Here is a 10,723-nt window from a genome sequence, read left to right as displayed (position 1 = left end):
GTCTAAAAAAAATTCCACTTTGACATTATGGAGTACTGTGTGTTGGCCAGTGACGAAAAAATCTAAATTGAAAACATTTTAAGTAAATTGAATACATTTTAAGTAAGACAACAAAATGTGGAAAAAGTTAAGGAGTCTGAATACTTTCTGAAGGCACTGTACTGTTTTCTTACACAGCTCATTCTAATTTATCTGTACATTACATTTTAGTTACACCGCATATTTATATATACTGTATTATTGACATGGCTCACTGTAATATAACTACTGCTGTACATATTTTTTTATTTAACCAGGCAAGTCAGTTATGAACAAATTCATATTTACAATGACGACCTTGGAACAGTGGGTTAACTGCCTTGTTCAGGGGCAGAACGACCGATTTTTACCTTGTCAACTCTGCGATTCGATCTAGCAACATGATTTTGATTCTATTGTCTATCACATCATGATCGTGACTAAATAGCACCTACTGGAATAATCAAGACCTTGATTAACTCAATCAGATGTGTTAGCTGGGATGGAACAAAACCCTGCACACCCAGTACTACAGACAAAGAGGTAGATGTGCATGCTGCAGATCAGATGGTTCCTCACCTGACTTTCTTCTCCTTGTGGACCATGCTGACCAGGACCTGCCGATGAAAAACATACCCACGCCATGATGCTGCCAACACCATGCTTCACTCTGGGGGTGGTGTTCTCAGGGTGATGAGAGGTGTTGGGTTTGCGCCAGACATAGCGTTTTTCTTGATGGCCAAAAAGCTCAATTTTAGTCTCATCTAACCAGAGTACCTTCTCTCATATTTTTGGGGAGTCTCCCACATGCCTTTCGGTGAACACCAAATGGGTTTGCTTATTTTTTTCTTTAATCAATGGCTTTTTTCTGGTCACTCTTCTGTAAAGCCCAGCTCTGTGGGGTTTGCAACTTAAAGTGGTCCTATGGACAGATACTCCAATCTCTGCTGTGGAGCATGGTAGGGTTATCTTTGGTCTCTTTGTTGCCCCTCTGATTAATGCCCTCCTTACCTGGTCTGTGAATTTTGGTGCGTGGCCCTCTCTTGGCAGGTTTTTTGTGGTGCCACATTATTTCAATTTTTTTAATAATGGATTTAATGGTGCTCCGTGGGATGTTCAAAGTGTATCATATTTTTTTATAACCCAACCTTGATCTGTACTTCTCCACAACTTTGTTCCTGACCTGTTTGGAGAGCTCCTTGGTCATCATGGTGCCGCTTGCTTAATGGTGTCGTAGACTCTGGGGCCTTTCAGAACAGGTGTAAATATACTGAGATCATGTGACACTTAGATTGCACACAGGTGGACTTTATTTAACTATTTATATGACTTCTGAAGGTAATTGGTTGCACCAGATCTTATTTAGGAGCTTCATAGCAAAGGGGGTGAATACAAATGCACGCACCACTTTTCCATTTTTTTTTTTTTAAACAAGTTATTTTTTTAATTTCACTTCAACAATTTGGAATATTTGGTGTATGTCCATTACATAAAATCCAAATAAAAATCTATTTAAATTACAGTTTGTAATGCAAAAAAATAGGAAAAATGCCAAGGGGGTGAATACTTCTGCAAGGCACTGTATACCCACAGTCTAGTCTATGGTCTCTAGAGACAATGGCCGTGTGTGCTCCAGTAAAAGCTGTGCACCGTGGCTGTCACACTGCACCAGCACCTGTTGCTCTTAACACAGTTTACTGTTTCCCCTGTCCTATAGGCCTACTAGAGTGGGTCAAACCGCTGACTTAAATCTCTTATCTCAGAGCCTGTGTAGTATTCACAGACATGAACAAAGGCACACATTTACAAATATGTTTGATAGGAATGGCTTAAGCCTGGATTTTCTGATGTGTCGATACTAAAGCCTTGTGTAATTTTCAGCTTTCCATATAAACGTTAAACATGGGCACTAATCCTAAAACAGCCTTACTCTCAGGCACAAGAACTTGGAAAGTAAAGAAACAGTGACCTGGGCTGCAGGTTCTTTCTCCAACCTTATAACAAACAGTCTTCAAGCTCTGTGACAGGCAGAAAGACAAAACACACACACCTGCATTATGTATTAACATTACATGAATACGACGAAGGTCAGTTTACTTTGACACAGAGAGATGGTTTTTCAGAAGCCTCTATTTGCTATAGCCCTGCATCCCCAGCTCAGCTCAACAGGCAACCGTTAGTCACAGCAGAGAATAGCTGTTTGCACTATCACAGTGGGCATGCTGCTACAGAGTGGTGTGTGAGTCTCAAATGCCTGTCATCTGACAAAGGAAATGCCTGCCACTTTAAATGTTTCCATAGAGACAAGGAATGTCACCAGGTAGTTATTCCCTACATACCATTGCCTCAGGGCGCTGTTTGAGTGTGTGTGTGTGTGTGTGTGTGTGTGTGTGTGTGTGTGTGTGTGTGTGTGTGTGTGTGTGTGTGTGTGTGTGTGTGTGTGTGTGTGTGTGTGTCAACTAAACATTTTACCCCCAAGAAATGTCTGAACTCAAGCCCCAAGCCTCTGTAACCAGTCTGGGGTCAAGACTTAGCAATCATTCCCTCACCCCAATAGTTTCTACTAGAAGTCCATAGAAAACAGAGAGGATAGTATGAAGAGAAAATGGACTATAGTTAAAGAGATAACTTCATGGCTGTTAAAAGTGGGACAGTGGAACTGTCTCGGAAGTAGGGGCTAAGGGAAATAGGGTGTAGGAGGCGGGGCTAAGGGTTGTTTCAGGACAAAGCCTTGGTCTGGGTCTCACCTTCCCCCTCGATGGTACACCTGCTGAGCTCCAGTGTCTTTGCGTGATCACCTCCACCACCGAGTACCCCCCCACCTTCCCTGCACTCTCACGTGGCAGGAAGCAGATACTGCTACCGTTATCGGGGGCGATGGTTGCTGGGTGGGGGTCGTAGTCAGTCTCCACCAGGTTGCCCAGCCTGCGGAGGGTCACGCCCTTGGCGCTCAGGTTCTCTGAGTCCGACCCGCACATCAGCAACCGCTCTGTGAATGCCATCCCCCCACAGGCGTCTGACAGGGCCTGCTGTAGCTGAGCCCTTTGTAGGTGGGTTCTGGTTCCTGCACTGCAGACGCAGCTCCACTAAACACCGTAGCAGCGACAGGCAGTGTGACTCCACAGCACTAGCGTAGCCCCTCGCAAAGGAACGCACCTCATCCGTCGTCGCATCCATCCTGGCCTGCAAGACCTCCTGGGATAGGTCCACCTTCCGCAGCGACTCCTCCAGCCGGTCCAGCCGTGACAGCAGGAGCCCGGTAACCAGCTACCGGATACTGTCCCCATGGCGGTCGATGACGTCAAGTGTCGGGAGGCAGTAGTGGTCACGGTGGAAGGTGGCGGCACACTCCAGGCAGATGGGCAGGTCGCAGATCTCACAGAAGAGACGCAGCTCCTGACCGGGGTGGAGGGAACACAGGACGGGCCGAGAGAGACAATCCTGGGTCTTCAGGTCCTCCAGACATTCGACTGTGTGAGTCGACGTCCTCTTCTGTCTCCTGGGGAAGATAGGAAGATGGATATGGTGAACTCATATGGTAGGTCACAATAAACCACACAAATTATAATAATTTCAAAGCTAAAACGAACCCCATTAAAGCCCTTTTTATTAGTTAACTTGCAACAAATTGGACATTGGTCATGACTCATGAGTTTGGCCTACAAATTCTTGCACTCACCTTTGTGATTAACAACAGAACTCACAAAGGTTGACACAGCAAACCTCACAATGTTTCTCTGTGTCCCAGTCGCTGCACAGGTCGCATACCACAGAGTTTTCGCTCATCAGCGTCTCCAGAAACACTTTGTCCAGGGCCAAGTGGTCAGTGGTCAGCCATTCTACCCCGGACAACGGGATGTCCACCTCAGAGTCACACTTGGGACAGAGACCTTTGACGGCAGAGGAGGGCGACTCGCCTTCCAGATGTACCGCTTTGCCATTGTGTACACCAGACGACACCGAAAACGGTTCCAGTTGACGAACGCAGCCTGCGCAAAAAGTGTGTAAACACAGCAGAATTTTAGGCTCACGATATCAACGTCTACAAACGCTGCACGCTGCCCTCGCATTGACCACGACGCCCCCCTTATCTCCGTTGTTAGAGCTCGAGTTTGTGGTCGGGGTTGGCGGGGAATCCACATGGTCCTTCTCCAACTTTTTGTCTGTAGGTGACATGATCTTTTTATAGTCTTGTCTTGTTGTTTTCAAAACACTTTGTACAGGTTTTTGTTGAAGAATTTACCGGTGTCCGAAATCGACCAAGCCTATTTGAAAAAAAGCTGGCTTGCCCCACCACCACAGAAAGCACTGAGCTAGGCTGAAGCACCTGCATTTGGGAGCTGCCTTAATCAAGAAAGAGACCATGTTTGTATGCAGCTTTAATAACTCAATTATATATATATTTTTTTACATTGTTTGCAAACTGATATGTGACACATAATGCCAAAATAACATGCAAAACAGGCAAGCCCCCCCAAAAAACTAATATTATTGTTATACATTTTTTTGCTAAAAATGTAGGGCTCAAAACAGGTGGGGTACTGCCCCACCTGCCCTGAATGACGGGTCGCCACTGAGCCACACACACACACACATACACAGTTTGTCGCCACTTCTTAATCCAACACAAAATCCATCAGACTCCAGGCAGACCAAGGCAAGTGGAAAGTCACCAGACCAGTTCACTTCACCACAGACAGTAATTTTAGTCATCTTGCCTGTAGGCTATGAAGAGTAGTTTGTGTGCATGTGTTAATCAGGTTAGTTGGTAGATCCAGAAAAATAAACTGGTTGTAGCTGCTAGGATGTGCCATTGGGGTAGTAGTATGGGCGGTGCAGCTGCAGTAGAGAAGGAGAAGAAAGTCGTCGTTGATATCTCTATATCTGTAATAAAAAGGAAATATGCTGACTATACAGTAGGCACACTACCAAATGCAGGGTTGGGCAGGACATGTAAACTATTTTTTTTTAAACTGTAACTAATCAGTTACATAACCAGCAAAACTATTGTAATCAGATTACAGATCCTTTTGCAAAACTAGATGATTACTTACCCAACCCTGTCACCTACCCAACCCTGGCCACCAGTCATTATTTGTCACTTTATTTTTTGTTTAGCTGTCACGGTTGGCCAGGTTGTCATGTTTAGACTGAAGAGGATGTAGGTGTCATCACTTGAGGGAGTGACTTCACTTGTGTAAATGTTTTTAAACTGGGAGAGAGTCGTCTAACATGCCCTTCTCATCCAGATATTTTTTCAGTATAAAATACTATTTTCTTTGCCCCGAAAGGTGCTTACTGGACCTTTGATGGTTGCCCGGGAGACAGCCTTCACCAGATGGTTTTGGATGATGCAGGTGTAGCTGTCATTCAATGTAATTTGCAGAAGGGAGCTGATGAATCGGGTTATCCCGACGGAGTTGTTGAAAAAGCTAGTTTCACTCTCGTTTAGGACGTTGTCATTGACGTCCAACCAGAGGACATCTGGTTTTGGGAACCATCTCTCTCCCTCTGCCGTCAGGGTAGTGTTGACCCACTTAAATTTGGGGGCCGAGAAAGCTGAAATTAAGCATATTTTAAGTGAAAGCTACTTTGTGTGTAGTTCTACAAATGTGAATTGTGAAATATTGAGAATGCCTAAGACTTGTCTTCTTACCTGCATCTCTGAGGTTAACAATGTCAGTCCCTGAGCCACTAGGGGCATTCACACTGCAGTAGTACACCCCCTCATCTTTCATTTTCACGTTCCTCAGCAACATAGAGGCATTGCCTCCACCTATGGCGTCTGAGAACAGCTGGGTTCTATCTTTAAACTGGGGGTTCTGCTCCGTCAGCTGGACTGCTCCTTTATTGTAACTGTACACCACTTCGCTGAGTCCCTTCTTCTTCCATGTGATTGACACTTGACTGGTCGATTCCCCGCTGTTAGTTGAAGTCTTGAACTTGCAGCTCAGGATGACATCCTCCCCCAGGTTCCCGATGGGCCACTTGTTATTGCTATCCACAGTGCCCTGGGAACCCCCTAAACCCTGAACTAAAGGACAGCACACAGCAAAAGAGAACACAACATACAGGAGGTTTGATTAACACAGATATACTGTGTGCAGTTCATAGAGCCTTTTGTTACCCACATACACTGGCACACACACACAGACAGGTACGCATGCACTCACGTATGCTCAAATGCATGTTACATGTTAACAGAGACATGACATGGATATTGACAATGAGGATGACACAAGTATGTACACAGTATTTTAAAAATAAAGGTAAAAAAATAAAATAATAATAATATATGGGTTTTTCTATAAACTATTGTACCAGTGAGCATATCTTGTAGTAGACAACTGTTTGGAGCTGTTACAAAGTCATTAACAATCATTTGTATTTTTTTTCATGTGAATAAATTAAGATATGAAGGGGGAACATACATTCAATAGAATTGATAACTTGAATCAAAACCTATAATTAAACCCATTCTCGTGCTTGGAGTCTTCACAAAACTAGTGTGACAAAACAACCTTTTTTTCCTTACATTTATGATACTGTTGTTTGATGTTATATCATATAGTAAGCAGCATTTAACTATTTAATTACACATTGACCTTGATCCTGTGAAATTCATGGATATTGCTGTCAGACACTTTTTTTATGTCTATCTCAAAGTGTACTGTAACCTAACATTTCGTATCTCCGGTGTGAATACAGTTTTCATATCCAAAATAATGTATGTGATTGCAAAATCCAATGTTTCAAACAGAGAGAAACTTTAACATGATTAATAAAACAAAAATGTATACTGTGTTTAACAGGGTTCTTCAATAATAATGGATAGTTGTTTGATGCGCGTCTGATGTCTATCTGTTTAATTATGTGGAGACATTATTAAACAACATCTTCTGATTCAGGAAATAATTTACTGAATGACAGCCAATTGACAAGAGCATGTGTGATTCTACAAGCGATTTAACAACAGCCAAAGAGCGGGAATTAATGCTGATCTCAAGCCTTGGCCGAACATTTTGGGGTGTATGTTGTTATGGTGGCCAAGAAAAATAGCCTACTTCCCGGACAACATTAAATCAAGATTCCTGAGGTATAGTGCTGAGCGATTAACCGAAATTTCGATTATTTTTTGTTTTTTAAACAACTAATTGACATTGCTTCAATTATTTGAATTATATTTTGTTACGTGTTTTTATGTGATTTCAATCGCACATTGCACAGTTTCTATACGTATGTCAGATCCAGCCAGAACACTGTGAAGCAGGGTGTTGTAGTTTCCAACAGACCAATATTGTACATAGCTTTAGCGCATAAAACGTGATAATTAACTACAATGACCATAATCCCTCGGCATCTACTTGTCTGGTCTCTTTTTACTTTGCCTGCAATGAAAGAGGCAGAGTAATGCGCGATCGTGAGGGGATATAGAGAGCAGCTGTTGCTTCGAGAGGTAAAGCTACCTGAAAATGCATGATCTAATTGATTGATAGTTGGTATTCAGCAGTCATAAAAATATGCCTTATTTACTTTGAATAACTCCAAAATAATGATCTTGTCAGACAGCATAAGCAGCAACTCTATATAGATGAAATGATGACTTGGAGTGAAATAATAAAGTCATCAAATAAATATAATATACATAACTGAAATATATATTTTTTAAGTAATGTGAATAAATAATGGTTAATAAGTGATCAGCAGTAATGGGCATTCACTACCATCATGGGACTTGTATTAATTGTTTTATTCTGCGTTGTTACAGCATTCAACCCACATGATATATAGTGCATTTAATGTTTTTTTTAAATTATTGAAATCGAAAACCGTCATTATTTTTTTTGGAATCTTACCGAAACTGAACCGACCTCAAAAAGCACGAATTGCTCAGAAGTATTGAGGTATGATTACGGCCCGTTTGTTTTCTGAATTAAAACGGAGCAATCTGGAATTTGAAACTTCCATATTTATTTGTTTTTTAATAGAAATTGAAAAATAAAACATTTTTTTGGTTTATGCATATAACACCCCAAAACAACTTGATATTTCAATGTTCAAATGTGGGTGGGGTAAAGTGTGGAATGCCTGTTCAAGTGCACAGCCAACACTTCCTGTCCTTTCAAAGTAGGAAGTCACCCTTCTAACTCCATTATATGAATCTATGAAAATATGATCTATTAATTAATTGATTAATAGCTTCCCATACGTACCACAGTGCCAAGATAAGGTAAGATTAAAACATTTCTGCACTAGATTTAGTGTACATTGACTTATTAATGAACTGCTTTTCCTGTAAATAGTTAGCTGACTGATATATCCTGGCTACCTAGCTAACCATTGGTAATCTTATTAAATGATGCTATACAACCAAAACAACAGTATATATTACTCGACTAGAGATATGCCCTAGCTATAGTTAGTCAGTGGTTGCACATCTAACTAACTGGAATGAAACAAATAGTAGACATGTAAATAGACCTGTCTGATCAGACCTGTCTGATCAGCCTGACAGGGTGCCGTGGGTGTGTCCAGTTTACACCTGTGCACATCTGTGTGTGTGTATAGCAATGGAATTAAACATCCAACCAATGCCTCAAGTGTCATGTTGCAGGTCCACCACTGACCCCAACGGTTGTAGGGTCCTGTCCATAAACAACCCTGAGCCCCTACCCCTACTCTTAAACATTTGTGGAGATCTGAGAAAATTGGACATTTGTAAGCAATACTACCAAAATTCCACCAAGCCTATCAGAGGGTAAGGTGGAGCTTTCACCATGTCACCACTCATCAATCCCTCTCAGATCTCCACAAGTGTCTAGACTGGGCAGTACGGACTAGGAGTGGTTTCTGGACAGGCCATGGGGATTATGGTTGTTCAGTCAGTCAGTCAGTCTGGCACTGTCAAAAACATTTCATATCTGTCAAATACTTGCTTCCTCTGTCCTTGGGAGAATCTCATTTGCATTTCGCTGATTCATTGCATCCTCTCACCTCGTCTTCTCCCCTCATCCAATGGCTATTGAGAAGGAGGCAAGGAGAGAGGATGTTAGGAATGAAGGAAATGCAATTGAGGTTCTCCTCTTGTTTCATCCATTCCTCACCTCCCTCTCAAAGCACATCGGGGAAGAGGAGGGAAGGTTCCTCTGCTCCTGCTCCAATCCAATTTGCAAATAAATTCATAAAAAATCCTACAATGTGATTTTCTGGATTTTTCTTCCTAATTATGTCTGTCATAGTTGAAGTGTACCTATGATGAAAATTACAGGCCTCTCTCAACTTTTTAAGTGGGAGAACTTGCACAATTGGTGGCTGACTAAATACTTTTTTTGCCTCACTGTAGCTTGAAAAGTTTACTGATAATAAGGATTCCATTATTAGTTATTGTCCATGATTTTGTTGACAGAACCCATTGTATTCTATTTTTGTACTGGAATAAACTCTTTAAAAAAATATAGAAATGCTGTTATTTAACTTTTTAATTCTTCTGGAATGTTTAGCATGAATTATACATTAGAGATAAGTTGACTAAAGCACAAACAGACCTGGCTAGTAGGCATGACAAAGAAACATGCAATCTCCATGTTTCATGTGACATTTTGAATGACATGTAGATGTTCTGTTGTTGCTAGGAGTTATGGTCTCATTTTCCCTATATACTATTATCCCTGTAACTACAAATGTGAAGTTGCTAGAAAATCATATTTAAATGTATATCAAACCATTTAGAAATGTTGACCCTGATGGCCCCTTTGTTTGTAGAAATATCCATATGTTCACTACATACCTGCAAATGACACAGACAAGATGAGGATGATGAGTCCAGCGGCCACAAAGATCATGACTATCATCCTGGAAATGTAGATGAAAAAAATCAAGCAAGATCTAGCAAGGACCTTCCAAGTCAATTGAACATCACAATATCCAATGATAAGTTCAACTGACGATGCACTTGTTGGTGATATGAAGCAAAGCTGTTACTGGCCTCCAACCACCATATTTTTTAGAAAGACACATTGAATAGAGGCCTCACCCCCAGAAGATGGTTTGTCCAAGGGAGGCCATGGCTCCTTGGTAGCTGTGTCTTTATTTACAGGGTTATGATAGTTCCAGCTGCTCCCTTGACCAGAGTCCACATACAGTACCATATGATGTGTTGTCTACAGCAGCTACATATGAGATTGACAGAAGCTCCACACCCACTGTAAGGTATGAATGCAATATCAAACATTGAACTCTTCTTGAGTCAATATTGTCACTGTTAGTTACTAGTTACTTGTCCACAATTGTAATCAGTAACCTAACTTGGATTACCCAAAAGCAGTAATGTAATCTGATTACTTTCAGTTACTTGTGAATTACGTTCCCCTTATTAAGAGGCATTAGAAGACAAAAAAGGAACCATCAAATGTAGTTGGTGTGTCATAGTGGTCTTTCACTTGTGTTCAGACTTGCTCAGGAGGAACAAACTCAAACTTGCGCCTTTTTTAGATGATGAATTTAATGTCATTGAGAAAACAAAAAGGTGTCGTTTTTTTCAGTTTTTTTCTCACAAGCATCCTTTCTGAATTTAACATTAATCCAATAACTAATTATCTCGTTTTTCAAAAGTATCTAATCTGATTACAGTATTTTTGCTGATAACGTAACTGATTACAGTTACAGTATTTTGGTATCAGATTACATATAATTTATTACATGCTCA

At 41.3% G+C, this 10,723-nt stretch overlaps 2 protein-coding genes across 3 annotated transcripts; both read right to left on the bottom strand.

Moving 5' to 3' along the window:
- Positions 1-2,646: 2,646 nt before the first annotated feature.
- On the bottom strand, positions 2,647-4,194 carry LOC118385833 (tripartite motif-containing protein 45). The gene is given in 4 exon segments (XM_052521792.1): positions 2,647-3,074; positions 3,076-3,517; positions 3,776-4,007; positions 4,065-4,194. Coding segments are annotated over 4 exon segments (1,221 nt in total). The 3' UTR covers positions 2,647-2,657.
- Positions 3,822-10,201, bottom strand: vtcn1 (V-set domain containing T cell activation inhibitor 1). 2 transcript variants are annotated; one of them, XM_035773794.2, is made up of 5 exons: positions 10,052-10,201; positions 9,806-9,870; positions 5,675-6,052; positions 5,323-5,577; positions 3,822-4,902 (listed from the first exon to the last, which is right to left on the bottom strand). In XM_035773794.2, the coding sequence occupies exons 1-5, from the start codon at positions 10,081-10,083 to the stop codon at positions 4,775-4,777; spliced, it is 858 nt and encodes a 285-aa protein (XP_035629687.1). In that variant the 5' UTR covers positions 10,084-10,201; the 3' UTR covers positions 3,822-4,774. The 2 variants fall into 2 exon arrangements, 1 of the variants encoding a protein (XP_035629687.1); XR_004826169.2 differs by having other exon boundaries at positions 4,806-4,902; positions 5,073-5,577.
- Between the last annotated feature and the right edge of the window lie 522 nt (positions 10,202-10,723).

Source organism: Oncorhynchus keta, chromosome 7, assembly GCF_023373465.1.
Source record: "Oncorhynchus keta strain PuntledgeMale-10-30-2019 chromosome 7, Oket_V2, whole genome shotgun sequence".
NCBI lineage: Eukaryota > Metazoa > Chordata > Actinopteri > Salmoniformes > Salmonidae > Oncorhynchus > Oncorhynchus keta.
The sequence above is the reverse complement of the archived record's forward strand: the minus strand, read 5'-3'. Positions and strand labels throughout refer to the sequence as shown.